Source organism: Caloenas nicobarica, chromosome 14 (genome assembly GCF_036013445.1).
Source record: "Caloenas nicobarica isolate bCalNic1 chromosome 14, bCalNic1.hap1, whole genome shotgun sequence".
Taxonomy (NCBI): Eukaryota; Metazoa; Chordata; class Aves; order Columbiformes; family Columbidae; genus Caloenas; species Caloenas nicobarica.
In genome coordinates, this window is record NC_088258.1 from 1,153,257 (window position 1) to 1,180,601 (window position 27,345).

The 27,345-nt window shown below is 67.0% G+C and overlaps 1 protein-coding gene across 1 annotated transcript; it reads left to right on the forward strand.

The window, feature by feature from the left end:
* The first annotated feature begins 306 nt into the window (after positions 1-306).
* Positions 307-27,345, forward strand: CASKIN1 (CASK interacting protein 1). The gene is made up of 20 exons (XM_065644994.1): positions 307-400; positions 13,488-13,539; positions 15,306-15,403; positions 15,520-15,665; positions 15,748-15,843; positions 16,048-16,178; positions 16,251-16,359; positions 16,580-16,688; positions 16,807-16,901; positions 16,973-17,090; positions 20,675-20,782; positions 20,922-21,040; positions 21,985-22,072; positions 23,450-23,547; positions 23,728-23,838; positions 23,930-24,031; positions 24,524-24,662; positions 24,740-26,247; positions 26,299-26,842; positions 26,945-27,345. The coding sequence occupies exons 1-20, from the start codon at positions 307-309 to the stop codon at positions 27,343-27,345; spliced, it is 4,266 nt and encodes a 1,421-aa protein (XP_065501066.1).

Genomic DNA, 27,345 nt, shown 5'->3' on the forward strand with positions numbered 1-27,345 from the left:
GCACCGGCACGGCCCCCGCCCCCTCGTCCTCCCCCTCCCCCGGCGCTGCCGGTGCGCCCCCTCCTCCCGGAACTCCCCCCGCTCCGCTCCCGGTGCGGCCCCCCCGCCCCGCCGCGCCCCGCCCCGCCCCGGGCGCCCGCCGCCGCCGCCGCCGCCGCCCCCGCCTCCGGAGCGGGCTGGGCGGGGGGGCCCGCGCCGTGCCGAGCCGCGCCGAGCCGAGCCGAGCCGAGCCGCCCGCCCCTCGCCGCGCCGCGGAGGATGCTCGGGCCGTGAGCCCGCAGCCGGCAGCCCCGGCGCCGCGGAGCCATGGGCAAGGACCAGGAGCTGGTGCAGGCGGTGAAGGCGGAGGACATCGCGGCCGTGCAGAAGCTGCTGCAGAGGCCCAAGCCCGGCAAAGCCAGTGAGTGCCGCTGCGGCGGGGCCGGGCCGGGAGCACCGCGGGGGGTGGGGGGGCACGAACCGGCATCGCGGCGGCTCGGGGCCCGCATCCCGCCCGCCGCTCCCGGGGCTCGGCCGGGATGCCTCCCTGCGCCCTGCTCGGCCCCGGAGCATCCCCGGCCCTCCTCCGGCGCGGCGCGGGCGGGCGGGGGCCGTAGACGTGCCGGGGACCCCCGGCGGCGTCCCGGGCAGCGGGGGGGGGCGGCCCGGCGGGGAGGGCACTGGCGGCGGCGGAGCATCGCCGGGCTCTGAGCGGCTGCTCGGCGCTTCACAGGGTCGCCCCGGTGCAACCCCCCGCGCGGCCGGGCTGCCCTTGCCCTGCGCCCGGGAGCGGCTCCCGAGCCCCCCGGGAGCCCTCGGGCCAGTGCAGCCGCGGGGCTGGGGCTGGGCATGGGCACGGGGAGGGCAGGGGCTGCGGCCCGGCAGAGCTGGGGGCATCTGCGTGTGCGTGGAGTGTGCGTGCACGGACCGTGCATGTGTGCACCGGAGCTGCCGGTGCCCACACACGTTTGCGTGTGTCTGTGCGCGTGTACACGCATGCTGGGCGTGCGTGTGTGTGCCTGTGTTTGGGTGCGTGGCTGTGTTTGTGTATCGGTGTGTACCCTGGCATATGTGTGTTTGGATGTGGCTGTGTTGGTGTTTCTCCGTGTGGGGGTGTTTGGATGCAGCTCCCTGGGTATCTCCCTGTGTGCATCTCTGCGGCTGGGTTTGCACATCTCTCTGTGTGTGTCCAGATCCAGACATGAGGCTGCAGGGGTGCCCGCGTGTCTCCGTGTGTGTATTTGTGTGTGTATGTGTGTGTAGCTCCGTGAGTATCTGCTCTCTGTATGATTTAACTGCTCTGTTGAGGCGTTCCACCCGGGACTGAATTATTCATGGTGCTGATGCAGCCGCAGGTTTCAGGCCTGGTGCGCAGGGCCAACCTGAGGGGCTGGGGACCAGGCCTGGGCATGGGCAGGGACCATGGGGAATGCTCGTGTGACATTGGGTCACCGGGCACACAGCCCCTTTGCCACCCTACCCTGAGTCCCATCCCTCCCTCCCGGGGCCCAGCGCTCCCTGAATGTGGGCACCCCCGTGTCCCTGGAGCCGTGCAGAGCTCGTGCGCTGTCCCCATCTTTGGTTGCACAGGTGTGTTCCAGGCCAAATAGGGCCAGCATGGTGTCCCCATGTCCTGGTGTGGAGCAGGGCCGGTGTGGCATCCTGCCTGTCCCTGCTGTAGTGCAGGGCTGGCACAGCATCCACCATGTCCCTGGTGCCATGTAGGGCCGGCATGTGGTCCCTTGTGCCATGCAGAGCTGGTGTGGTGCCCCCTGCGTCCTCGTGCCAGGCAGGACCGGTGTGGTGTCCTCCGTGTCCCCAGTGCCATCGTTGCTGTCTCTGCCAGTGGCCTGTGCAGGGAGAGCAGAGGGTGCAGCTCAGAGCCCCCTTCATCCCAAGCTGCTCCAGGGGCTGCTGCTTCTATGGCCTCTCAGAGTGACGTGAGAGGACCAGGGGGGACAGCACTATCCCCTGCACACCCTCTCCCATCCTGCTGGCCCGAGCGGACAGCTGGTGTTGCTGTGGCAACGGCCAGCGGTGCCGGAGTGCCACCACCTCCTCCTGCATCCCTCTCCTTCCCAGCGCTGCTCTGCTGCATCTCCCGCCCCGGCCGCTCTCCCACTGCAAAGCCCTCCAGCACCGGGCTCTGCTGGGCAGGTGGCTGGGGGGGCGGCGGTGCTCCCTGTGCTGCGTGCGTGGACAAGAGACACCCAGCAAAGCTGAGCCCACCCGGCCTGGTGCTGGGGAGATTCCTGCTGTGGGCCTGGATGCTCGCTCCATGCCCTGGCTGGGCTGCGCATCTCTGGCTCTGCCGGAGCCCCCAGTGCCAGTGCTGGGCTGCTCCGGTGCCGTTACCCCCCAGGACCCGACTCTCCTGCCCGGCAGCAGGGCTGTGTGTGCGGCAGCGGGTGCCACACTCCTGGCCTGGGGTGCACAGCAGAGGGTGGCAAAGAGCTAAGTGGGGGCTGTCCCCATGCTGTAGCCTCCCCACGTCCCCCTGTCCCCTCCGCATGCCGGTCCCACGCGTGCCTCCAGCACTCCCCGCACTGCGCAGCACCAGGAAGATTTGTAACTTAGCTCTGTTATCTGGATAATATCCTATTCATGTGGGGTTTAATAAATGAGATTTTAGAAATCCCTGCGTGAATTAACACGGGTTGCTATGGCGACGTGGGGCCCGATTTAGCGTGTGGAGTATGAGTTTGTGGGGCCCGGGCCGGCCGCAGCGCGCACTGTGCTCGCTTCCCGGGCATTCATAATTGATGAGGTTGTCTGAAAGTTACGCAAATCAGATGCAGGGATTTGGCAGCAAACTCTTTCCCTCCCTGTCCCCTCCTCCCCGGTGCTACCTCGAAGAATTGTAGTGACTTGGCGTTTTCCCCTCGGCTTGGGCACCATGGGATGGGACGGGGCTCCAGGGCATCCCCAGCGGGGTCTGCGCCCGCCGCGCTGTCCCTGTCCTGGGCAGCCGGGACTTTGGGCAGCGGGAGATGGGGCTGTGCTGTGCCATGCAGGGGAACCATGGTTCATCAGCCGTGGTGTGCTGGAGTGAGTGGGCCCCTTCCTTGTGAGGCCGGTGCTGCCGACAGCTCGTCCGCTTTGGAAACGGCTTCTGCACGGCGCCCACTGGTGCCACGGGAAGAACTTTGGGCTGAGAACCTTCTGTCCCGGCTTCTCCTCCCACTGAGCTGAGGGGCTTTGGAAAGTGTTTCCAGCTTCGTGCAGCACAGGAGATGCCCTAGCACATGGCCCCGTGGCAGGGGCCGGCTGCAGCCTGGCTGTGCCGGGGTGAGCCGGGGCTGTGTCCCGTGGGGCTGCGCTGCCCATCCGTGCCTGGTCCTCAGTGCTGTCCTGGTTGCCGAGGCTGCCATCGGGGCTCGTGTCCTCGTGTGCCACTGGAGCTCTGGGTACCTCGCTCTGGGACGCCGGGGGCTGGGGGAGCCACGCTGCCTGGCTGGGCTTGGGAGCTGGTCACAGGACCCCACACCCGCTACTCCCCATTATGTGGGTAACCCAGCCCCACTGCCCCAGGGCGCGGGTGCTGAGGGGCGGACAGCTCTCGGGGTGCCCCTGCCCGGGGTGGGAGTGCCCCATTCCCATGCTGTCACCTGCGCAGGGCTCTGCGTCCTGCCCCGTGTGTCACTAACAGCAGCCCCAGCATTTTGGAGCTTATTCCAGCCAGCCCTGATCCTGCTGCTATGCCCGGGGAGGGACCCCAGCCCCACGGGCACCACCGGCACTGCGCTGGCCCCACGGCTGCCTGCGGCCATGCTGCTCCTGGCTTGGGGCTGTGCAGGGCTGCTACAGGTGAAAAGAGCAGGGCAGGAGCCAAGCAGCTCCTCGGAGGAGTGTGCATGGTGCAGGCAGCATGGGCATCAGGGGAGGGACCCCAAAGCTCAGCAAACACCCCCAGGCTTGTCACCTTCTGGGGTGCTGCCGTCCCATGGAGACCCATCCTGGGATGCGAGTGGAGCTGCAGCAGCCGGGTGGCATCTCTGCTTTGCCAGTGCTCTGGGATGCGGGGGCAGCAGGGGACAGGAGCCAGACCCCTTGGGGACACAGGGTCCCCACCGGGGCCTTGCTGGCTGCCTCCTCCCTCCAGTGCGTCCTCCTGCGCGGTGGCCAGTTAATTCTAGGGTTTTTTGCCTGCATTTGATTGCATTAATAATGTCCTCTGATAACAGTATTTAATAAAACCAGGCTAATATGGTGCAGTTAGGAAATGTCTTTGACATTTTACAATTCAATTTCCATGCAGTAAGAGGCAGGGCAGCTGCAAATCCAATTGTGGTGCAGTGCCCAGAGTGCATGTGGCCGGCAGCCGCCGGAGCTGCCCGGTTCCCCCGGTTCCCTCTGGCCGCCTCTAATGGTTCCTGCTGCCGTTCCCCGGCCATGGGTGCTGGGACAGCCCCCTCCTTGCTGCACGGGAAGCCCGGGCTGGGGGGGACGGTGCTTGCTGGGACACCGGAACCCTTAGGTGCTACCGGCCTCTGGACCCATCAGTGCCAGGCAGAAGGAAGGGGCTGCAGGACTGGATGCTGTGGGGGCTGCAAAGGGGAGCTGAGCCTCCCCACATCCCCCATCCCATGGCTGGGTGCTGCTCACATGGCCCCCCCAATCCCCTCGGTGCAGATTAAGGGGTGAAACGCCAAGGGGATGGGCTGGGGTGTGCAGGACGATGCTGGCACAGGGCGATGGCAGCACGGGGGGATGTGGGTGCATCCCGACCACTGCGCAGGGCCTGAGGGCCATCCGGGACGGTGCTGGGGCCGAGCAGCTCCTGCTGCTACCGCTGTGCTTGACGGTGTGTCGGCCAATCTCTTATAAACTTCTTTTTGGGGTTTCTAGCCTGCATGTGAAACCTCGCTCCCAGCAGGACTTGGCAGGCGGGCGCAGGCTGGCGCGTGCCAAGTTTTCTTCCAGAGGGGGATTATTACTCAGCCCGGGGTGATGTCTCGTTGTTTTACATTTTCTTGCCTCTTTATCTGGCTGGGGCTGTGGGTGCAAACCCTTCTCTGCCACTCCCCCACCCCGGCACAGCTCCCACTTTGGGGCCAGCCATGGGGTCCCTACCCAGCGGGGATGCTGCAGAGGATCCCGGGGCTGTTGGTCACCACCTCCAAGAAGCAACGGGGCCAACGGCTCTGCTCGCAGCTCAAGGCTCCCTCGCTGGCCTGGATTTCCTCGCGGCAGTCCCAAATTCACTTGGCTTGACACCAATTAGCCTTTTGCTGGTGGCGGGCAGCCCCCCGTGCCCAGGGCTCTCCCGGGGTGCTGGCTCTGGCTGCTCCCCACACGAGGACCTTGCTGCCGGACACCGCTGTGCCATGCGCCGTGGCGGGGTGATGCTCCCCAGGGGTGGCTGGGACGTGGCAGTGCCAGGTTGCGCCCAAGGGTGACAGTGCCAAGGGGGTTTGGGGTGCTGGTGGTGCAGCAGGACCGGGTGCTGCAGGCGCGATCCCCCCTCCACAGCCACCTCTTTCCCCACCAGCCCAGTGCGGTTTGGTTTCCAGTAGCCAGGCTGGCGTCTGGCTCCTCTCCCCTGCTCCGCTGTGCTCCCTTTAACCCTTCCCTCCCCTTCCCAGCCACAGGAAAGGCTGCGATCAGCCCCCTTCCCGGCTTGGTGTGCCGGGTGCCCCCAGCCCCTTCCTGCTCCCCCTGTGCCCACAGGGCCCGTTGGTGGCTGCGCGGCCCCGCAGTGGTGATGCCCATGGGTGGTGGCTTCGTGGCATTGTGCCAGGTGCTGAAGCTGTGGTGGGTCCTTGGTTAATGTTGGCCCCGGGTACATGGTGGGTGGGAACTGCAGGGTGAGCGGTGGAAGGGACCGCGTGGCTCTGGGGTGATGCTTGGGGCTGTGCCCGAGCGTGTCTGCCATGGCTTTCCCTCCTGGTGCCGGTGGAGGAGCCGTGTGTGCCGCTGGGCACTGCCGAGGCTGGCACTGCTGGCACCCTGAAGAGCCGTGGCTGGGGAGCCTGTGGCCACGAACCCGCTGCGTGCTGCCCTCGACAGCCAGTGGCTAAAGGTGCCGGTCACAAGTGTTCAGATGCTGTCACAAGAGCATGGAAGAACTAATTTGCTGGTATTTAATGGTTGATGCTGCTGGGCCAGGCTCCCATGGGCGAGGGAAAGCAAAACCTGCTGGGGAGCACCCGGCCTCATGCTGGCTGGTGTGGGTGCTGCTGCTCCATCACTGCTTTGTTCCCCGGCTGGGTCTGAGCGTGCTGTGAGGACGGGCTGTGCCAGGCCGGTTGCTGAGCCGGCGTGCAGCGCTGGCACCAGCCTCTGCCCCGGGTGACCATCCTGGAGTACCTGCGGGACTCCAGCTCCTGGTCCCCTCTCCCTGGAGGGATGGGGACCAGCGCAGCCTGGTCAGTGTATCAGCAATCGTGCCGGCAGACTGACTTTTTGTGCCAGGCTGAGAGGGATCTTTAAGCCGTAATGAAATGTTAATAGTATTTTTCAACTCAATACGGGAGTAGAAAATGAGGTGTTTAACACTGGGCTCCGCAGCGACAGGAGCAATCAGCCTGAGAAATGGGAAGCCAGGGATGCAGTGCTGGTCTCGGCACAGCCTGACAGCCCCGTGCTGCCAGGCCTGCTCCGGTGATGGATGGATGCCGGTGCCCAGCACGAGCCACCCGGCTAGGGGAGCGCGGCGCTGGGATGGTGCGGGAGAGCGGCTGGCGGGGTAGTGCCAAATCTGCCTGGGTCTCCTTGGGTCCTGCCGGCAAGGTCACTGCTGGCCGCATGGTGAGAGCCGAGCAGATCGAGGGGGTTTTGGGGCTGGGGTGCCCTGGGGTGCAGCAGACTGGTGGGACCCCGACTCTGTGCCCTGCTGTGACCTGGAACAGCTGGTGGTGGAGCAGGTGGGGGCTGGTGCCCACGCAGCTGCCATGGGCACAGCCCCGGCGCTGCTCCTCTGAGCACCGTGCCCACCGGCAGCTGGCCGCTCCGCACCAGCGCGGCTCTGCCAGCGTGCATCCGTGTGCCCCTCAGCATCTGCGTGCATCCGTGTGCGCCTCTGCATCCCTGTGTCCCTCTGCATCCAGTGCATCTGTGTGTGTGTCCATCCGTGTGTGCATCCGTGTGTGTGTGTGCATCCATGTGCATGCATCTGCCTCTGTGTACCCGTGCATGTTGTGTGCCTCTGTACATCCACGTGCATGCGTGTGCATCTGCCCTGTGCATCCGTGCGCCCGCGCTGTCTGTGCTGGCCGCTTCGGCAGCGCCTGCTCTGCGGCCTGGCGTGGGGCTCGGCGCTGGGGACGCCTCTCGGCAGCAGTGGCGGCAGCAGCCGGCTGATCCTTTCCAGATGTGGCTGCCGGGAGCCCAGCTCTGCGCCGCCTCCTCGCCGAGGCCCCTGTAGGTTTTTGGTCGGTGGCTGCCGGAGCCGCTGGAGCAGACAAAGCAGCCGCCTGCCCGGCTCCTGCATTGCAGCTGGGCTGTTTACGGCGCGCTCCTCGCGGCCCTGCAGCTCCGCGACAGCTCTTCTCCCGGCTGTCCCTGCTCCGGCATGTGCAGAGCCTGCGGCTGGCTCTGGTTGAGCCCAGGGTCCTGGCAGGTGGTCCCACACTGCTCCTGCCAGCCCCCGACCAGTGCCCACTGTGCTGGGGACACTGGGGACACTGGGACAGGTCCTGCCCTTCCCTTCCCTGGCAGCGCTGCCAGGCCCTCAGAGGTGATGTGATGCCTCCAGCCAGGCTCCCGGTGCTCAGGGCCATTGCATGGCATCGCCTGGCTGCACATCCCTGCACTGCCTGTCTGTCCCCGCAGTGACTGCAGCGTCACCAAGCTGCCACCATGCACCAGCACGTGTGGGAGCGCTGGGAGAAGGCGAACCAGGCTGTTACGTGGACGAGGACAAATGATGGCACTAAAGACACCATCTTCAAAATAGATCCCAGGGCTCGTTTTATCCATATGTGGTGCAGGAGCTTTAGAGCCCAGCGCTGCAGCAGCGCCTGTTGTCTCATTATTTGTCTGAGCCGTCTGCATGCACATGCATGAACATGTGTGCACACGTGTGCAGCTGCTCTGTGTGTGCCAGGGAGCTTCCCGCCACTTCCCAGCCGTGTCTGGGCTGCGGCTGGGTTTGTGGGAGATGATAGCAACTGTTTGTTGGTTAATGATGCTTAAGATACACAAACTACTGGTCCCTCCCTGCAGGACAGTGTGGCTGAGATCCATGCTTCCCGGCCTCAAGGAGGAGATGGGGAGGACGGGACTGGGGCTGGGCAGGATCGTCTCTGCCCCAGGGGAAGGCGAGTGGTGCCACCATCTGCCCCTCTTTGCTCCCACGTCCTGGGCACCCTCTGCCTGGCCACCAAGGCTGCGCAGTGCTGGCTTTGCTGGGATGCAGTCGCAGGGATGGATGGACGGACACAGGCTGGTACTAACCCCAAGCAGCCACATCTTGTCCCCCACCACAGCAGCCTGACCGTGTCGCGCTGACTCCTTCCAGCCAGGGTGATTACTGAAAATTACCTGTTTGCCGCCGCCCCGGCGCGGGGAGAGCGGACTGGCAATTAAGGCTCCATGGAAGCCGCACCAACACGCATTTCCGCGGAGGCAAGGGTGGGCGTTCGGCTGGCACCGGGCCGGCAGCAACGGGCACAATGGGGCTGGTGCAATGCTGGGTGTTGGTGCTGCGGGGCTGAGCGCGGCACCTCATGTCCCAGTGGTGGGGCTGGAGCTGATGTGTTGCTGCCCTGCCCGCACCCCTGCCCGCACCCCTGCCCGTCCCTGCTGCAGCTTCCCCCGGGTTGCACAGGGCCAAGTCACCGGCATCCTTCGTGTGGCAGAGCAGCGCAGCACTGGGTGTTATTCAGGGCTCAGCAGGTTTGCCAGCAGCCGGGCATGGGCAGGAGCTGCGGGGATGTTGCAGGCAGTGACCCCACGCTGGGAGGGGTCTGCAGACCCGGGGGGCTCCATGACTGAGCCCCAAACTGGGACTGGGGGATCTCCATCATACTGGGATCTGGGGCTGCCCCAGGGCAATCTGGCTGATGGTGAACAGTTCTGCCGGGCTCCGTGGCACTGCGTGGCAAAGGTCAGGTGAGGCTGCAGCTCGGCGATGCAAGAGAGTGGGGATGCTCACGTTAGCCACTGGCAAGCACTGCTGCCCAGCTTGGCACTGGTGTGGTGCTGGGTCCCCTGAACAGCTCCAGCCCCAGGTTTTTGGTGGGTCAGCTCTACCTTAGATGCACCCGTATCCCCCATCCCTGCTGGCTCCGGCAGCCCACAGGGTCAGCCCCTGGGATCAAAAAGTTTCCTTTTTTTAAAAAAAACCCGAATCAGAGCAGAGTCCCCGCTGCCTCTTGAGAGCTGCATTTAAGTTGGTTGCTCCTGGCCTCAGGGGACAGCCCTGTGCTGCGGCAGCACCGTGACTCAGGCTGCCATGGCCTATTGATGCTGAAACACGGGTTTCTCTGCTCCCCGGGGAGGCTTCGTGCAAGGGCCGGCGTCCCGAGCGCCAGCACGTGTCCTGGGCACAGGCCCAGCGTCCCCCAGAAGTGCCCTGGGCTTTGGGCTTGTGATGGGCACCAGGGCACCCAGCTGTGGGTGTCCAGCTGTGATGGGAATGGGTGTCCGGCTGTGATGGGAATGGGTGTCCAGCTGTGACAGGCAGTTGTTACCCGGCCCTAACGGTCAGTGGGGTGTCCAGATGTGGTGGGGAATGGGTGTCTAGATGTGATGGGCAGTTGGTATCCAGCTTTGATGAGTGATGGGGGTGTCCAGCTGTTGTAAGCAGTGAGTGTCCAGCTGTGATGGTCACTGGAGTTTCCAGCTGTGGTGGGTGGCTGTTATCCAGCTGTGACGGGTGTCCAGATGCAGTGGACACTGGAGTGTCCAGCTGTGGTAAGCATTGTGTGTCCAGCTGTGACAGGCAGTTTTTATACAGCTGTGATGGGCAGTGGGCTATCCAGCTGTTGTGACCAGTCACTATCCAGCTGTTGTGGGCAGCAGTCATCCAGCTGTGAAGGGCCCTGCGCTGCAATGACCTGGTCCCATCTCTGCCACCTCTTTGCCCCAGGCAATCCCTTCCCACATGGCCCTGCGAGCTCCCCGGTGCATTATTTATAGAGTCCAAATCGATCAGAAGACGATAACGGCTTCATTAGCATCTGAACATCACGCTGGCCTCGGCGCTTGACACGACCTTGGCTGCAGGAGTACAAGCCTTTCGCTGTCTGACAGCGGCAAGGACCAGCTCCCCAGTGTCCCTGCTGTCACTGGGGTTGCTCTGGCCACATCCCTGGGTCCCCATGGCAGCACGTGTGTGGCCACTCACTCTGCCCACACATATGCCCCCATGGGGCCCCCAAAGCGTGGACCCCATCCACGCTGCGAAGAATAAGACTTGCAGCGCCTGTTGTTTGCGTGGCACTCGTCAGCAAGGATATAATTAAGAGCAGCTATTTTGGATGCTTCCTTTATCCGGCAGCTCACGGCGATGCCGCTGCAGGGTCCTCCCCGCCTTCCCCGAAATAGGTGCTTGGCTTTGCCTTGAATGTGTTCTCTATGGGTGTCATCCTGTCTGTGGGTCCTGGGGTCCCCGTTGTGCTTGAGGGGGACGCGCAGGGGTCCTGCTGCCCTCGTGGACTGCGGAGGGGGGATGTGGCAGGGCTGGAGGGGAGGAGGATCACTGCAGTGGGGTGATGGAAGGAATGGGGAAGAGGACTTGGGGGGTTGCCCCCGCTCATTCACTGCTGCTGCCAAGCTGGAATGGGGAGGCAGCGACGGCTTTCCCCTCATTAAGTAGATGTTGATTTAGCGGAGGCTGGAGCCATCTGCTCGGAGCAGCCATGCGCTCCCTGCGAGGCGGCGCGGCGCTGCCGGGGGGTGCTGGGCGAGGATGTGCTTCGTCAGCGGGGGCTTGGCCGGCAGCCCCCGCGCCCCGGCCGGGCATCGATCGCTGTTGGCGCTGTGCTGGCTGTGGATGCAGGGGGCTGGCACTCCGAAACGGCCGCTACGTGGCCCCGCTGCTGGGAAGGGAGAGGGGACACCGAGGGGTCCCATCGCATGGGGCTGCGGCCTCGAACACGGGTGCAGGGGAGGGGTTGGAGCAGCTGGGCATGGGGTTCTCCCCGTTGCACTTGCCAGAATGCCCAGAGCAGTGACCGTGGGGGTGCAGGGGTTCCGGGTGAGGCACAGCCAGACCCTGGGGTTGTGCACCGTGGCTCCCCCGTGCACGCCCGGTCCTGCACGTGCCGCAGCTCATGCATCGCCTGCCGTCGCGGTGCCCGTTGGGGCCGTGGCCGCTGCAGGGTGGCACGTGGCAGGGGAGGACGGGGCCAGCGAGGAGCTCGCTGCCCTCGCTGCACGCAGAGCGCCAGCCTGAACTCAAGCGTGCATTTAACTACTGCAGTCCTCGTGTTTAAGGAAAGGCATTTCTGGGAGTAGCGGCGGGGCTGCGCTCCCCGTGGCAGTGTTTACTCGCGACAGACGCTGTTTATCGCTGGTGTCCGTGACTGTGGCTCCCACTGCACCTAAAGACCTTTTCCCGGCAGCTCCTGAAGCCGTATCAGGGTCTGAGCTCGTCGGTTTTAACCAAAGTCAAACCGCTGCACGGCTGGAAGTCACTGACTAAGCACTTGGCACAAGCCTTGATGGAAGCGCTAAACAGATTTTGGCAGCCATGACCTCTCCTGCAGGTGCAGGGAGGAGAGATTCGCTGCTATGGTGTGTTCGGCTGCTGCCGCTTTGACCGCTGCCGGCATGCACCCGGGGATCGGCATCGCAGGGTTCGGTGGTAACACCGATGGCACCACCGCAGCACCCGCGACACCGATCCCCGGGGCACTGCCCCATCCCAGCCCCTCGCTGGGAGCAACCCGTGGGAAAGGCTGTGCACTGCAGACCTGCTGACACCCGTCCGTCCATCTGCGAGGACCGGTTAGCCAAAGCGGGGCCCGTCTCGGGGCTGGAGATGGAAGCCAGTGCCGGGCATGGTGCCGCTCCTGCGCCCACCAGCTCCTTTTGTCCGCTGACCATTTGCATCCCTGGGGGTGGCTCGGCCCCCTGCTCCTGGGAGCTGCTTCTTGGCACTGTGCGGCAGCGGAAGCGGCCCCGGGCTCCTCTCCACCGGCTCTGAACGGCACCTTTGTTGGGGACGCTGGCAGCAGCTCGGGGCTGGCGAGGACCCACTCAGCCCCGGCCGCTGCGCTTGGCCCTGGTGCCGGGGGCTCTGTCCACCAGCAACCTCCAGCCCTTCCCGGGGGACACTGGGGTGGGATTTGGGGGGCTGTTCCCCAGGTCTGGCCACCCCAATTTGTTGCTGGGATGGTTTGTTAATGTGTTAGATGAACAGCATGGGCTGCCAGGGTGAGGGAGGCTGCGCCGTCATGGGGGGCTCAGGCTGGTGGCGTTTTGTTTGCTGGAAGGAGGGTGAGCGCGGCTGGCTGTGGGGACCCTGCGGTTCCCCTGAGGACCCCGCGGTGCCCCTTCTTGTCCCACAGCCACCCTGTGGCACCGCGTGCCGGGAGGAGTGGCTGGGGACCTGGTGGATGGGGGCCGATCGTCGTGCTGTTCGGAAGCCGAATAACTGAATATTGCACTGGGATGCTGACAAGGGGACACAGTGCAGGGGCAGCGAGCGAGGCTGGGGCATGCGAGGAGCACCCCTCTGGTCCCACGTGTCTCTTCCCTGCCTGAGGTCACCCCTGCCAGCCAGCTTCTCCCAGCGAATGCTTGTCCCCAGCACGGTTCCTGCCGGGTGCAGATGCCACCTCTCCTCCCCAGCAGCCCGAGCAGCCTTTCTTGCATTATTCCCCGTAGGCTGGGGCTGCGCTGGTGCCAGGTCGCTGTGGTGGGCACAGGGGCTGCTGTGTGTGTCCCCAGCCCAGGGCTCTGCCACGCTGCAGCCGCGCTCCTCTTCCTCCTGCTCCAGCTCCCTGCTGTGAGGAAGAGCAGGGTTGCTGGAAAGCCTGAGTGGCATTTTTCGGTTAAATCTTATGTAAATCTGGCTTCGTCCTTCTTCGCGCTGCTAATTGGATTGCCCCAGGGCGGTTTATTTTCCCACGCAGGCCAGTGTGGAGTGGGAGTGGGGCAGAGCGGGTGGGGGGCTGCAGGGACAGGGGCCGTGCAGGGGCCGGGGGAGTGTGCTGAGCCCCCCACTCTGCGGAAGCCGCCCGGCCCGGCGGCTCAGTGCGGTGCTGGGCTCCCCGCGGACGTGCTGGGACCCCAGCGAGGCAGAGGAGCCAGGGAGGGAACCCCCGGCAAACCCACCGCATCCCGCGGGGACCCTGGTGCCAAGCGATACCCTCGGGCTCTCACGCCACCAGTGGAGAACCCCCACCCCAAACCCTCCTGCCTGCAGCTGCCCACAGGCTCGAGCAGCCCGTCATGGAGCCATGCTGCACCCCGGGCTGCAGAGCTGCCGGGAGCAGAAACCTCGCTGGGGAGTGAAACCTGGGGGTGCAGCCGCGTCACCTCCCCGGCACCCCAGATCCCCACCCCAGCCATCTCCCGCCCCGCTCTAACATGCTGTCCCCTTCCCTCCCTGCCAGAGCTCCTCGGATCGGCCAAGAAAGTCAATGTCAACTTCCAAGACACCGATGGGTGAGTGTGGGGGGTGTGCATGTTCGGGGGTGTGTGTGCGGCACAGGCTGCAGCGAGCGGGGGTCTCGTGTGTCCTCACGTGCATGCTGGGCTCTCCAGAGCAATGCAGTCGAGTTGCCGGAATCTGGCCAGGCCAGGGCTCTCACCCCGTTAGCCAGCCCGGCTGAACCGGTGGGCTCACAGCCACAGGCATTGGGGGAGGTGGGAGGGCTGAAAGGCAGAGGAAAGGCAGCCGGAGCCCCGAGGAGGAGGGGGCTGCGGTGGGACAGGCAGTGGTGCATGCGGGGCTGGGCAGCAGCACCCCCTGTGCCCCCAGGGTGGCAGGACACTGCGCAGGGTGGCAGGACACGGGGCTGGGCAGCAGCGGCTTGTCCCTGGGGACAGCTCTGCCGCGGCCATGGAAATGGAACGAGAGTGGAAAGTGGAGGGGTCAGACGGGGCCAGGGAGCGCCCTGGGGACATGCAGCCGCAGCAGCCTGGGTCCCTCCGCATCCTGGCCCCCGAGCAGGGCCCTGGTACCGCAGCAGCGGCAGCAGGAATCCCCCAGTACCTGCCGGTGCATTGGCTCTGCCAGCCTGCGCGTGTGCACATGTGTGTGTGCAAGCGTGCAGCTCAGCGTGCGTGTGCACGCAAGCGTGTCTGTGCACATGCGTGCGCAGTGGCGGGAGTGTGTGGGCACGCCAGCCAGCGGCACGGCAGCTGCGCGGGGCTGCCTGCGCGGGCAGGGCCTGGAGGGTGCAATGTAGGCAGGGGCTGGAGGGTGCAATGTGGGCAGGGTGAGGGGATGGAGCTCCCCATAGAGCCCCTGGTGCAGTGGCTGCCAGAGCCAGCGGGTCACTGTGCATCGCGGCAGGGCTGGGGCGGCAGCCGAGAGCTGCAGGCAGAGCCCCTGCTCATGCCCTGCCTGCAGCTGCCTGCGGCTCCCGGCTGGCCTGGCAGGTGCAGGAGCAGCCCTGTGACAGGGGAGCGATCTCCAGGCTCCAGCGCTGCTCCTGGAATGGATCATCCCCTGGGAATGTGCAGGGCAGAGCTGGGCTGCAGCCCGCGTGTGCTCCGCTTTGCTGCCGGTGTGCTGTACCAGCTCAGCCAGCCCCAGTGCCGTGCCTCACTTTCCCCATCTCTGCTGTGCTTACTGGCTCCTGGGCTAGTGGGCACCGTGCTGGTGACCCCACGCTTGCCCGGGGGACGGTGTCCTGCACGGTGTGTGGCCTTTACGGCCGGCTGGGCCGTGCTGGGGGAAGCCCCCGAGGCAGCCCGGGGGAGGGCTGTGATTTGCACCATCTTGAGCAGATTTGAGCAGGGTGCTGGAGCGGAAAATGTTGACATTTCCCAGGCAGACGTTGGGGATCGGCCTCCTGTGCGAGCTGTCTGCTCACATCGCCGCTCCCCGCCGGGGATCACAGGCGGCAGCTCCACGGGGAGCGTGGTGGCCATGGGGCAGCCTGGTCCCCTGCGCCACTGCCGCCGTTGTGCTGCTGGCGCCAGGCTGGGGGAAGGGGGTCAGTGGGAAGGGCAGCTCCCTGGCACTCCCACCCTCGGTGGGACCCCCCTGCCTGCCCTGCCCCTCACCTCCAGTCTCACGGGGTCACAGCATCCCCAGGGACCGTTTCACCTGCATCCCTCTCACTCTAGCATCCCCAGAGCAGAGGCGATGCCCTGGGGTGCTGCAGTGGGTGCAGGTGTGAGGCTGCACTGCTGGGCTGGGGCTGGTGGAGCTGGAGCGGGGACGGGGATGTGGGACCCCTGACACCACGGCCGGTCCCCAGGTTCTCAGCTCTGCACCATGCGGCGCTCAACGGCAACACAGAGCTCATCTCGCTGCTGCTGGAGGCGCAGGCTGCGGTGGACATCAAGGACAACAAAGGTGAGTCCCAGCATCGAGGCCGCGGTCCCCCGCCCCTCTGCAGGCTCTGGCCAAGCGTGTCAGCATGCCGGGGGGTGACAGCGTGCCTGGGGGGCTGATGGTGTGCCCGTCTGCAGGCATGCGGCCTCTGCACTACGCAGCTTGGCAAGGCAAGAAGGAGCCCATGAAAATGGTGCTGAAAGCGGGTTCCTCCGTGAACATCCCGTCGGACGAGGGCCAGATCCCCCTGCACCTGGCAGCGCAGCACGGCCACTACGACGTGGTACGGGGGGGCCGGCGGCGGTGCCGGGGGGGCTCCGCTGCCATCCCTGCCCTCACCGAGCTGGGGTGTCGCTTCTCCACAGTCAGAGATGCTCCTGCAGCACCAGTCCAACCCCTGCATCATGGACAATTCGGGGAAGACACCCCTGGACCTGGCATGCGAGTTTGGCCGAGTCGGGGTAAGCCCTTACAGCACCAGGAACCCCCAAGAGGAAGACTGGGAGGGGACGGGGGACACAGCGAGGTCCCTGCGGGTGCTGGAGCAGCCCGGGGGGCACAGGGCAGCCCCAGGGCTGGCAGTGGGGATGAGGGGCAGAGCAGGGGGGCAGGCAGGCGGCCGAGCCCCCCCCGCAGCCCTGCTCCGTCTGTGTTTGCTGAGCCAGGTGGTCCAACTGCTCCTGAACAGCAACATGTGCGCGGCGCTGCTGGAGCCCAAGCCGGGGGACGCCACCGACCCCAACGGCACCAGCCCCCTGCACCTCGCCGCCAAGAACGGCCACATCGACATCATCCGGTGGGTGCCGGGGGCAGGGTGGGCAGCGCCGGCGTCTCCCCCCATCTTCACTGACCCCCCGTCTGCCAGCAGGCTCCTGCTGCAGGCTGGCATCGACATCAACCGGCAAACCAAGGCGGGCACGGCGCTGCACGAGGCGGCCTTGTGCGGCAAGACGGACGTGGTGCGGCTGCTGCTGGATGTAAGGGCCCCCCCGGTCCCCTAGACACCCCCAGCCCAAGGAGGGGCTGCGGGAAGGGAGGGACCTGGGTGCTGCGGAGCAGCATGTGCAGCTCTCCTGGGGATGGGTTGGTCCTGGGGGACACAGGCGGTGAGCTGTGCCCCCGGCTGCCGGGCTGGGGGGCCTGGGGGGTGGCGGGGCGGGGGCAGCCTCCTCCCAAGCCCTCTCCATGCCATTGCAGAGCGGGATCAACGCCCACGTCAGGAACACCTACAACCAGACTGCTCTGGACATCGTCAACCAGTTCACCACCAGCCAGGCCAGCAAGGAGATCAAGCAGATGCTGCGGGGTAGGGGGGGCCTGAGGGGCACAGGGCGGCTGTGCCGGCGCTGGGCGGGATGCTGGGCGGGGGGTGACAGCCCCCGCGGGGTTGGGTGGCCGGCGACGCTCCCGCTCTGTCCCCGCAGACGCCTCGGCCGCTCTGCAGGTCCGGGCCATAAAAGATTATTGCAACAATTATGACCTGACCAGCCTCAACGTCAAAGCCGGGGATGTCATCACCGTGAGTGCGGCTGGGGGGGCCGGGGGGACCCCGCTGGCGTCACCGTCCCCTGACCCAGCTGCTGCCCACAGGTGCTGGAGCAGCACGCGGACGGGCGCTGGAAGGGCTGCATCCACGACAACCGCACCGGCAACGACCGCGTGGGCTACTTCCCCTCCAGCCTCGTCGAGGCCATAAGCAAACGAACAGGCAAATAATCCCCCCCCTTTGCCTCCCCCCATGGGGCTGCTCCCGAACCTGCAGCCCCAGGGAGCCCCGGTTCGGTCTGGGAGGTCGGGGTGCAGCTGGTGAAGCCAAACTGGGTGATGCCCCTGTTGTGCTTGTGGGGTCAGTGTCCCCGTTATGTGCATGGGGACAGTGCCTCCGAGTATGTGGGGTTGGTGTCCCCATCGTGCATGCGGGGTCAATGTCTCTGTCATATGCATGGGGATGGTGCCCCCATTGTGCTTGTGGGGCTGGCGCCCCCATCATGTGTGCGGGGTCAGTTTCCCCGTTGTGCCTGTGGGGTCGGTGCCCCCCTGGTGCAGGAGGGGGTCGGTGCTGGCAGCCCCGTGGTGCTCGGGGGCAGCCCCAGGGCTGGCGTTGGGCTGGGGGTGGCATTTGCAATGCCAGAAAGTTGATGCATGGGGAGAGCTGGGGTGTCACCGTGGTTTGGGGGTGATGGTGCAGCAGTGGGGCCAGGAGACCTGGTGCTTGGGGTCTGAGCCAGGGACTCAGTGGTACCAGTGCCAGGGACCCAGCGCTGCCCTGCGGGGACCCTCTCCCTGGCCAGGGGCCGTCTCAGGGGTGGGACCCTGCTCCCCTGTCCTGCAGCTGCCTGTCCCTGTCCCCATCCCCATCCCCGTAGACCCAAGGGGTGCGCGGTCCCCCAGGACAGCCCATGGCTGTGCCCGCTGCCAGCGCAGTGCCATGGGGCCGGTGCCTCTGCGGCAGTGTTGGAAGGTCCCACATCGACCGACTCACTCCATCCCAGCTCTGTGTGATATGAGGGGCAGCCACGTCACTTGGGCATGGGCAGGGAACGGTGGTGCTGGCACAAGACCCCAGGGGAGCGGCGGCACAAGCGCCTGCCAGTGCCAGGCACTGCTGCGCCAGCCGCAGGGGCTGCGGAGGTGCCACCATGTTGTGTGCTGGTACCTTGGGGACGAGGTCCCTGGCTCCCGAGGTGCAGCCGGTGTCACAGCGGTGTCGAGCAGGCTGTGGGGTGTTGGTGCCGTTCCCTGGCAGCAGCGGGGCGGCAGCGTGGAGCACAGGTGGTGGCAGCACCGGGGCTTGGCCAGGCAGGCACGGGGGTGCTGGTGCTGCAGCCCCCTCCTCCCGGGACGCCTTCGCAGGGAGCAGGACCCCCGGCTGCGCGGCTGGGGCAGCCCCCCAGCTGCAGGAGACCCCCGGCTGCCGCTGCCCCGAGCGTGGGGCTGCCCCATGTCCGTGGGTCTGTGGGATGTGCCCCTGGCCGTACCCTGCGCTGAGCTCCCGCTGCTGCTCCTCGGCTCGGCTCCACATCGGTTGGGTCTCGGTTCTGGCTTCTCCATGTTCCTTTGGTTGCTTTTTTTTGTTTGTTTGCTGCTTTTTTCCCTTTCTTTTTTCTTTTTTTTTTCTTTTTTGTTCTTTTTTTTTTTTTTTTTTTTTTGGTGGCACTGAGCGTGTCTCTATTATTTTGATTCTTTTCATTTTGTCTCTTGTTATGTTTTATTATCAGGTTCATGGGAGACTGTAACAATCCCCCAACAGTACCAAAAGATCCCGCTCCCGGCTTACGGGGCTGCTGTGCTAAACGGTGACGCCTCGTCCCATCCGTCCCATTCCCTGCCTCCACCTCCACCTCCACCACCACATTCCCATCAGACTCTTTTCAGTTCCTTTGGCTATCGCAGGCTCTCCCCTAGCAGTGCCGACGAGCCGCGGGATGCACAAGGTAGTTCACCGCTCGCTTCGTGCCCTCCATGGATTTCTTGCTTTTCCTTTAACGTGTGTATCGAGTCTTTTTCTTTCTGCTCGGCCTCTCCCCGCTTTGCCGTGGTGGGTTTGCACGCGGGTGCGTGCAGGCGGGTGCGTGTATGTGCATGCAGGCGGGTGCATGCGTGTGCATGCTGCAGGCGTGTGCGGTGCGTGCACATGTGCATGCCGGTGCCCCCTCCCCTGCACACCCTCTCCTGCAGCGCTGTCTGGCCCCCGGCACATCCCACCCTCCCCACCCTGCTGTCCCCAGGGCTGCGGGCAGTGCTGTGCTGCACTGTCCACGCTCTGCCCATGTCCCTGCTCTGTCCAGACGCGTGGGGACCCCCAGAAACGCTCTCCAGGCTCAGTGCGGGGGGCAGGCCTGGGCAGTGCAGTGCCCGACTGGGAGCTGTGGGAAGCGAATGTGGGTGCAGGGACCCTCTGCAGCCTCCCCACAGGGTGTTCAACACCCGGCGAGTGGCTCTGAGCGGGTCGGAGCTGCGCTGGCAGGGGGAAGGGCTGTGGTGCCGGGTGTGCGTTCCTGAGGGATGTACCGTGGGGACCATCCCCGTGGCACAGCTGGGTGATGGATGCTGCAGCTCGACGTGTTGGGAGTGCCCGGAGAGCAGAGTTTGGCTGGGAGGGTTGCAGGGGTGCAGCCCATACCCTGCACACGGGGGCTGCCACTGGCTGTTGGGGGCCGGGGGTCTTTGCATGGGCCCCGGTGACAGCAGCGCAGAAGGCTGTGTTGGGGGAGCACTGGGCTCACCACACTGGCGATGAGGGAGCAAAACCTTTCCCTGGGGCTTTCTCTCCCCGTGGGGTTGCACAGAGCCCGGTGCCTGCCCGGGCAGCGCGGGCTGCTCTTGGTGTGACCGTGGCAGGCACGGCGTGGGGACATCCCAGCCTGATTGTGGTGTGGCCGTTGTTTCCCCCTCCAGTGGTGAATTTATCATCTTGCACCATCCGCTCCCCACTATGGCCCAGCCGCTAATGGGACGAGTGACTTAATGAATGAACCGGCGCGGGCAGCGGCGGGGTGGCGATGGCCGTACGCGGTGGCCGTGGCGGGGCCGGGCTCCTCAGTGGCTGCGGCAGCGCCGGGCGCGTGGGGCTGTTTGTCCATCTCACCCCATGCTGTTTGAAACCCCGGGCTCAGCGCTGGGTGATAATGGTGCCAGTTGGGACAGCCAGTGGGGTAAGCCGGTGACGGAGCCGTGCTTCGGGGTGACCCTTGGTGCTGGGTCCTCTTACCTGCTGCTGTGTCACCCACGTGTCGCCGGCTGCCATGGGCCACCCTGGTGTGTGTGGGGTGACTGGACCCACGCAGCCCCTGTGTCCTCCCCCAGACGGGTGCAGGCAGCTGCAGGGGCACAGCCAGCACCGTCTTGGCCAGGGGACAGTGGGATGGGGACCCTGGTCCCCACTGCCCGAGTCTGCCCGGCTCCCTTTGCTCCCCTGCTGTGGGTTGTGTCCCTGTCCTGCTCCACACAGGGACGCCACGGTCCCTGTCCCCTGCTGGGCTGAGCCGGGACACTGGCACGTCCCACCACAGGTCTGTCCCTGGCTGGCGGCAGGGAGGGGGCCCTGCAGGACGGTCTCCTGGGGCTGGTCACTGTCACTCCCTGCTTGGGGCTGGGGACAGGCCCCCGGGACAGCGCTGGCATCCCTGGGCACAGCCGTGGCCGGGGACCCCACACCTTGGCTGGGGGGTTTCCCCATGTCCGGCAGCGATGGCCCCTGGGCTATGGTCACCTCTGCCCGTGCCACAGCGATGCAGCCCGAGCGCGGGGCCACCCACGCCTGACGGCTGCTCTCTCTGCTCTGCCACCAAGGGTCCCGCGGGGCCGACATGAGCCCGTCCCACCTCTCGCCGTCGCAGGGCGGATCGGCAGCGCCAGCCCCCACGGAGGAGATCTGGGTGCTGCGGAAACCCTTTGCAGGTACAGCGGGTGTGCTGCTGGGACCCTCCCTGTCCCCAGGGGGCACGGACCGGGATGTGGCGGTGGCTCTGGCGGGGCACGGCCACACCATGGTGTCCCCAGGCTCGGTGCCCTGACGGCATCTCCCCTCTCTGCGCAGGTGGTGACCGCAGCAGCCTGGGCAGCACGGGCAGCGTGGCCTCGGCCCGCAGCTCGGGGAGCGGGCAGAGCGCGGGCAGCGGGGCGCACGCCCTGCACGCCGGCTCCGAAGGTGTCAAGGTAAGGCGAGCCCAAGGTGGCCGTGCCAGCCGGTGGTGGCACTCGGTTCTAGTCCCGGCACTTGCCCTGGGACAGGTGTTTGCTGCCTTGGCAGCTGCCCCCAGCCCCTGCTGACGTTGATGCTTGGCTGGGTGCTGTGAACTCCTGCTGGCACCCAGCGTGCCACCAGCTGCGGCTGTCACCGGTGGTGGCCACCAGCTGGACCCTGGCTGCTCCTGGGCCTGGGCAGGGGCTCCTGCAGGGCCGGGCAGGGGCTGTCCATGTGGGCAGGGTCCAGCTGAGGCTGCATCGTGTCTCTGCTGCCGCTCGCAGGGTGCATCGCACTACACTGCACATCACACTGCACCGCACCGCATGCTGCCACAGCATGCTGCTGTCCGTAGCGCCACACTGCACAGAGCGTCTGCCGGCTGCTGCAAACACAGCCCACTGCACAGCCCTGCCTGCACTGCACGCTGCAGAGTGCCCGCTGCACAGCCCTGCCTGCACTGCATGCTGCAGAGTGCCCACTGCAGGATCCTGCCTGCACATCACCCCCAGTACCTTGTGCGCTGCCCACAGCAGCCGGGGTGCCCTGTCCCCCATAAGCCCCTGGCACCCTGCCCACATTACACGGGAGCAGGCTGGGTATTGGGGTCTGCATGTCCCCCAGCCAAGCACCGTGCTGATGGCCAGAGAGGCTCTGCCTTGCCGGCGGGGGGTGTCAGCCTGCGCCAGGCTGGATTCGGGGTGCTGCGGTGCCGCAGGCTCCGGCCGCCTGCAAAGCACCATCTGTGCCGCTCTCGCTCTGCCCGCCACAGCCCCAATCTGCTGCCCCCTCCCTGCCCACCCTCACCCGGGCTGGTGGCGAGGCCGCCGCAGCACCCGCAGCACCTGCAGCATGCACCCCCCGCTCGCCCGCCTCACTCCTGCCTGCTCTCCCCCCTTGCCGGGGTGTTTTTCAGCTGCTGGCAACCGTCCTTTCCCAGAAGGCTTCTGCGCAAGAGTCTGCCGTGGGCGATGGGCCGGCCAAGGCGCAGGACATCCCCGCAGGTGCGTGCCGCCGGTTCCGGAGCAGGAGCAGCCCTGGCCCTGCCGCGGGCGAGCCGCGGATCCAGGCACTTGTCTTTTTTGGTTTTTTTATTGCTGCGGCACCCATCGCCTGAAGAAAAAACGTGTGGGTAAAAAATGACTCTCTCGCCTTTCGGCTGCTGCCAGGCCTTCTCCTGCCTCGGTTAGTGGGGGCCCCGCGGGGGGCGGGGGGCAGCGTGGGCGGGCGGGGGGCGGCAGCGCTCCTCCCCGGCCCCTTCCCTTCCCTGGCCCCCCGCCAGCCCTGCCGAGCCCGGGCCCCTCGTCACCATCAGCACCATTGGGGGCTGCGGGCAGGGGCTGCCCTGGCAGGGGGGCACGGCCGCTTGGCGGGGGAGGCACACGCTGGGGGGGCAGACGGGAGATGCTCACAGGAGGAGGATGCACATGGGGGGATGAACGTGCCGGGGGATGCCCGGGCTGCGGAGCTGCACACGCAAGGGGGATGGAAACCCGGGGATGGGGGGGCACACACAGAGAGGGGTGCACACACAGAGGGGGGTGCACACAGGGTGGGGAGATGCACACGTTGCTGGGGGGATGCACACGCAGAAGGGCTGCACATGCAAGTGGGCTGCAGCCATGCGGGAGCTGCACATGGCAGAGGGATGCACATGTGAGGGTGCCCACGCAAGTGGGATGCAGATGCCAGAAGGATGCGCGCACAGGGAGGGTGCACACACACAGCAGGGGGGGATGCACACACATGGGGTGCACACACACACACAGAAGATGCACTTGCCGGGGGGGAGAGGGCTGCTCGTGCTGGTTCTGGTCAGAAATATGAGGCAGAAATTTCCGGGCAGCCCTTGTCACCCCCAGGCAGCTCATGCCAGCCCTGCCCTCCCCAGCCTGCCCTCGCTGTGGGGGACGAGCCCCATCCTGGGCTGGTGGCACAGCTGGAGGAGCGGGGACAAGGGGCTTTGGACAGTGGGACCCCTCTGGCTGCTGCCATGGGGAGGTAGGCATGGGATGCCCAGGGTGAGCACCCCTGGCACCCATGAGCTGTGTGTGCTGCGGTGGAGGGCCGGGTGCCCTGCAGAGCCCCGTGCCAGCCTGGGTGGCCTTGCTGGTACCCAGTGACAGGGGCTGTGCTCTGTCCAGCAGTGCCCGGGCACTGTGCCCTGCATCCCCCGTGCATCCCGGGGGAGCAGACCCTGTGTTCAGGGCACCCTGGGGTACTCTGGGCTGCTGTCCCTCCCCCATGCCCGCCCTGGCGCTGCCAACCCAGGGGCTGTGGCTTTGCCGTCCCCCCGCGGGGCAAGGGCTCGGCCCCCTCTCCCTCGTTCGCAGCCCTGGGGTGCACAGCCCCAGCCCTGCTGACCGCAGCCTCTCCGGCAGGTTCATCGCGGTCGCAGAGTGTGGCCAGCTCCCCGTACGCCCCCCCGCCCCCCGCCGAGCCCCAGCTGAAGAAGATGGAGCCGCCATCGGAGGGAAAGGTGAGTGGGGAGCGCCGGGCTGGTGCTGGGGGGGACGGGGACCCCCCTACCCCCACAGTCACGGTTGTCTCGGCAGCCCCGTGCTGTGCCCACCGCAGCGGGCAGGGCTCTGGGTGCTGACGCAGTGGCAGCCGCGTGTCCCTGTCCCCTTCCCCTGAGCTGTGCCGTCCCCCTCCGCAGAGCTCGGAGGCCGTGTACCAGTGGCTCTGCAAGTTCCAGCTGCAGCTGTACGCGCCCAACTTCATCAATGCCGGCTACGACATCACCACCATTAGCCGGATGACGCCGGAGGTGAGGCCGCGGGGACGCCAGGGCTGGCTGGTGCCTTAGGGAGGGGGGCATGTCCAGGGCAGGGTCGCTCTGACCCCTCTCTCTGGCCCAGGACCTCACGGCCATCGGTGTCACCAAGCCGGGACACAGGAAGAAAATCGCCTCCGAGATCAACAATCTCAACATCCCTGAGTGGCTGCCAGAGTACAAGCCGGTAAGGGCTGCGCGGGGCTGGGGACACCGGCGCCACATCTGGGGTGGCACTGGGGACCCAGCTGTGCTGGGAGTCTGGTGGCTGGTCCCCACCGCCACATCCCCTCCAGGGAGCGGTGGCACACAGGGGACGAGGGCGGGAGGTGGCTCACGGCTCCCAGATGGCACCTGCATCCTGCAGTCCTGCAGCTGCACGTGTCCCCTCCTGACAGCCCAGGGACTGTCAGACTGGTGCCGGCTGTCACCACGTGGATGTGACACCATGTGTCCCCAACCCCCCTCCTGCCCCATCGGCTGGGCATGGCAAGGGGCTTCCCCTGGGCACAGGGCTGGGACTGTGGAGCACAGGGGCAGTGTGGGGACACAGGGACGCCTTGGGGCTGTCCCCCAGCAGGGTGGGATCACCTGCGTGGCACGGGGGCTGCGGTGCCAGCAGTGCCAGGGCCAGACCGTGCTGCCAGCCGGCACCGAGCTGTGCCCCGTGTCCCCGCAGGCCAACCTGGCGCTGTGGCTCTCCATGATCGGGCTGTCCCAGTACTACAAGGTGCTGGTGGAGAACGGCTACGAGAACATCGACTTCATCACTGACATCACCTGGGAAGACCTGCAGGAGATCGGCATCACCAAGCTGGGTAAGGTCCCGTGCCACGGCACCGGCTGCAGCAGCCCCTGCCGCCACGGTGACACTGATGCCCTGTGCTGTCCCCAGGCCACCAAAAGAAGCTGATGCTGGCGGTGAAGAAGCTGGCGGAGCTGCAGCGTGCCGAGCTGGGCAAGTACGAGCCGGGCACGCTGAAGAGGAAGGCGGCAGCGTGCCCCGAGGTGCTGGCCATCGAGTCCCCCCCGCCAGAGCCACCCGAGTGCCAGTCACCCAAGATGACCACGTTCCAGGACAGCGAGCTCAGCAGCGAGCTGCAGGTGGCCATGACGGGTGAAGCTCCTGAGGAGCCCCCCGAGAAAGCGGCGAACCCCCCAGCCCCTGGCTACCGCTCGCCCCCGGGGCTGGGCAGCCGCGCCAGGCAGATGAGCAGCTCCCAGGAGCTGCTGGGGGACGGCCCCAGGGCCCCCCCCGCCGCCGCCATCTCCAAGAGCCAGGAGTACCTGGCGGAGGGGGCTGGCGAGGGCCCCCCCGCACCGCCCAAGGAGGGGCGCCCACCCCGGCACGGCCACCCCGTCAAACGTGCCAGCGTGCCGCCGGTGCCCGGCAAGCCCCGGCAGCCCTTCCCACCCTCCGCCGGGCACCTGACGCCACCGCAGACCCCTGGCAAGCCGCGGCCCCCCTCCCCGCAGGGCCCGTCGGTGCCCCACGCCACCGCCAAAGTGAAGCCCACCCCACAGCTGCTGCCACCGGGCGAGCGCCCCGCGTCCCCCCGCTCCCTGCCCCAGTCGCCCACCCACCGCGGCTTCGCCTACGTCCTGCCGCAGCCCGCCGAGGGCGAGGGGGCACCCCCGGGGGTGCCCGTCCTGCCCGTCTCGGTGCCGGTGCTGTGCCTGCCGGCGGCAGGCGAGGGCGAGGAGGAGCCGGGGCGGCCGAAGAAGCGGGCGCACAGCCTGAACCGCTACGCCGCCTCCGACAGCGAGCAGGAGCGGGACGAGCTGCTGGTGCCGGACGCAGGGCCCTACGCCACCGTCCAGCGGCGCGTGGGCCGCAGCCACTCGGTGCGGGCACCCGCCGGCGGTGACAAGAACGTCAACCGCAGCCAGTCCTTCGCCGTGCGCCCCAAGAAGAAGGGGCCCCCGCCGCCCCCTCCGAAGCGCTCCAGCTCTGCCATCTCCAGCGCCGGCATGGCTGAGGACTTCCCCAAGGAGGGCGAGGGAGAGGCGGCCCCCGCTGGGCCCCCCACCGCCGAGGGGGAGAGCCGCCGGGAGCAGCGGCGCGCCAGCGACCTGGGCGGCAGCGTGGACACGGGCAGCGCCGGCAGCGTGCGCAGCATCGCGGCCATGCTGGAGATGTCCTCCATCGGCGGCGGGGCCCGGGCGCTGGCGCTGCAGAAGCCACATGGGGCCAGCGGGCCGGCCAAGGTGCCCGACGGCTACTACCTGCAGCCGGGGGCTCCCCCAGGCAGCCCTGAGCGTGCCCGCGTGGCCACCATCCTGGCCACCGTCAAGCACAAGGAGGCCATCGGGCTGGACGGGGAGGTGGTGAACCGGCGCCGGACCATCAGCGGCCCCGTCACCGGGCTGGTGGCGGCTGCCCGCCGCGAGCGTGCCGACAGTGTGCGGTCAGACGCGGGTGCCGACAGCTCTGGAGAGCGGCTGCGGGTGGAGCGCGGCGGCTCTCCGGACACCATCCCCTTCGCCGAGGACGGCAACCTCACCATCAAGCAGCGACCGCGGCCCCTGGGACCGGCCCGGGGGGAGGTGGGCGAGGGGCTGTCCCCAGCCCACCGCCACGGGGACCTGGCCAAGGTGGAGGCCAGTGCCACGCTGAAGCGGCGGATCCGGGCCCGGCAGAGCCAGCAGGATGGCGTCCGCTTCATCCTCACCGAGTCTGACACCGTCAAGCGCCGGCCCAAGACCAAGGAGAAGGAGCCGGCGCTGGAGCCAGCCCTGCTCGCCGTCTACCAGAACGGCACCGGCACCGTCAAGCGGCGGCCGGCCTCCGAGCTGAGCGGGGCCGAGCCGCCCCCCACCCTGCCGCCCGCTGCCCGCCCCGATGGCCCTGACTATACCCCGCCACCCACCGAGCCCAAGAAACCCTTCAAGCCACCGGTGTCCCCCAAGCCTGTGCTGACACAGCCACCCCAGAAGGTGCCCGGGCCACCGGCGCCCATCCCCAAAAAGGTGCCCATCCCAAGCCCCGGCAGCCCAGGTAGGTGCCCCGCGGCCCCCCAGGACGGGAGCTCCCCGGGGCGGACACCGGCCGTCCCGACCGTCCCCACCACCCTTGTGCCCCTCTCCCTTCTCTCTGCAGAGGTGAAGCGAGTCCACGGCACGCCGCCCCCGGTGTCTCCCAAGCCTGTGCCGCCCCCCACGGCGCCCAAGCCCCCCAAGCCCCACGCCGCCATCCAGTCGGTGAGCGCCGGCTCCACGCCGGCCCCGTCGCCCGCCCGGCAGCTGGGTGCCGGCACCGCCAAGCCCTCCAGCACGCCGCCCTCGCTCTGCTCCAGCCCGGCCAAGCCCCTCTCGCCCGGTGCGCAGCCCCAGCAGGTACCGGTGAAGCCGCCGCGCTCGGCCATCGCCGGCCCCTCCGTCGACACCGCCGGCCCCGAGCTGGCGCAGCAGAAGCTGGAGGAGACGAGCGCGTCCCTGGCCGCCGCGCTGCAGGCTGTGGAGGAGAAGATCAAGCAGGAGGACAGTCAGACGGCAGAGTAA

Excerpts from the sequence above, each read along its gene's own strand:
- CASKIN1 (XM_065644994.1), top strand. The coding sequence starts at position 307 with ATGGGCAAGGACCAGGAGCTGGTGCAGGCGGTGAAGGCGGAGGACATC. Across the intron at positions 16,179-16,250 it reads GGCCACATCGACATCATCCG|GCTCCTGCTGCAGGCTGGCA; the intron begins GTGGGTGCCGGG and ends GTCTGCCAGCAG. Across the intron at positions 24,032-24,523 it reads GGCTGCCAGAGTACAAGCCG|GCCAACCTGGCGCTGTGGCT; the intron begins GTAAGGGCTGCG and ends GTGTCCCCGCAG.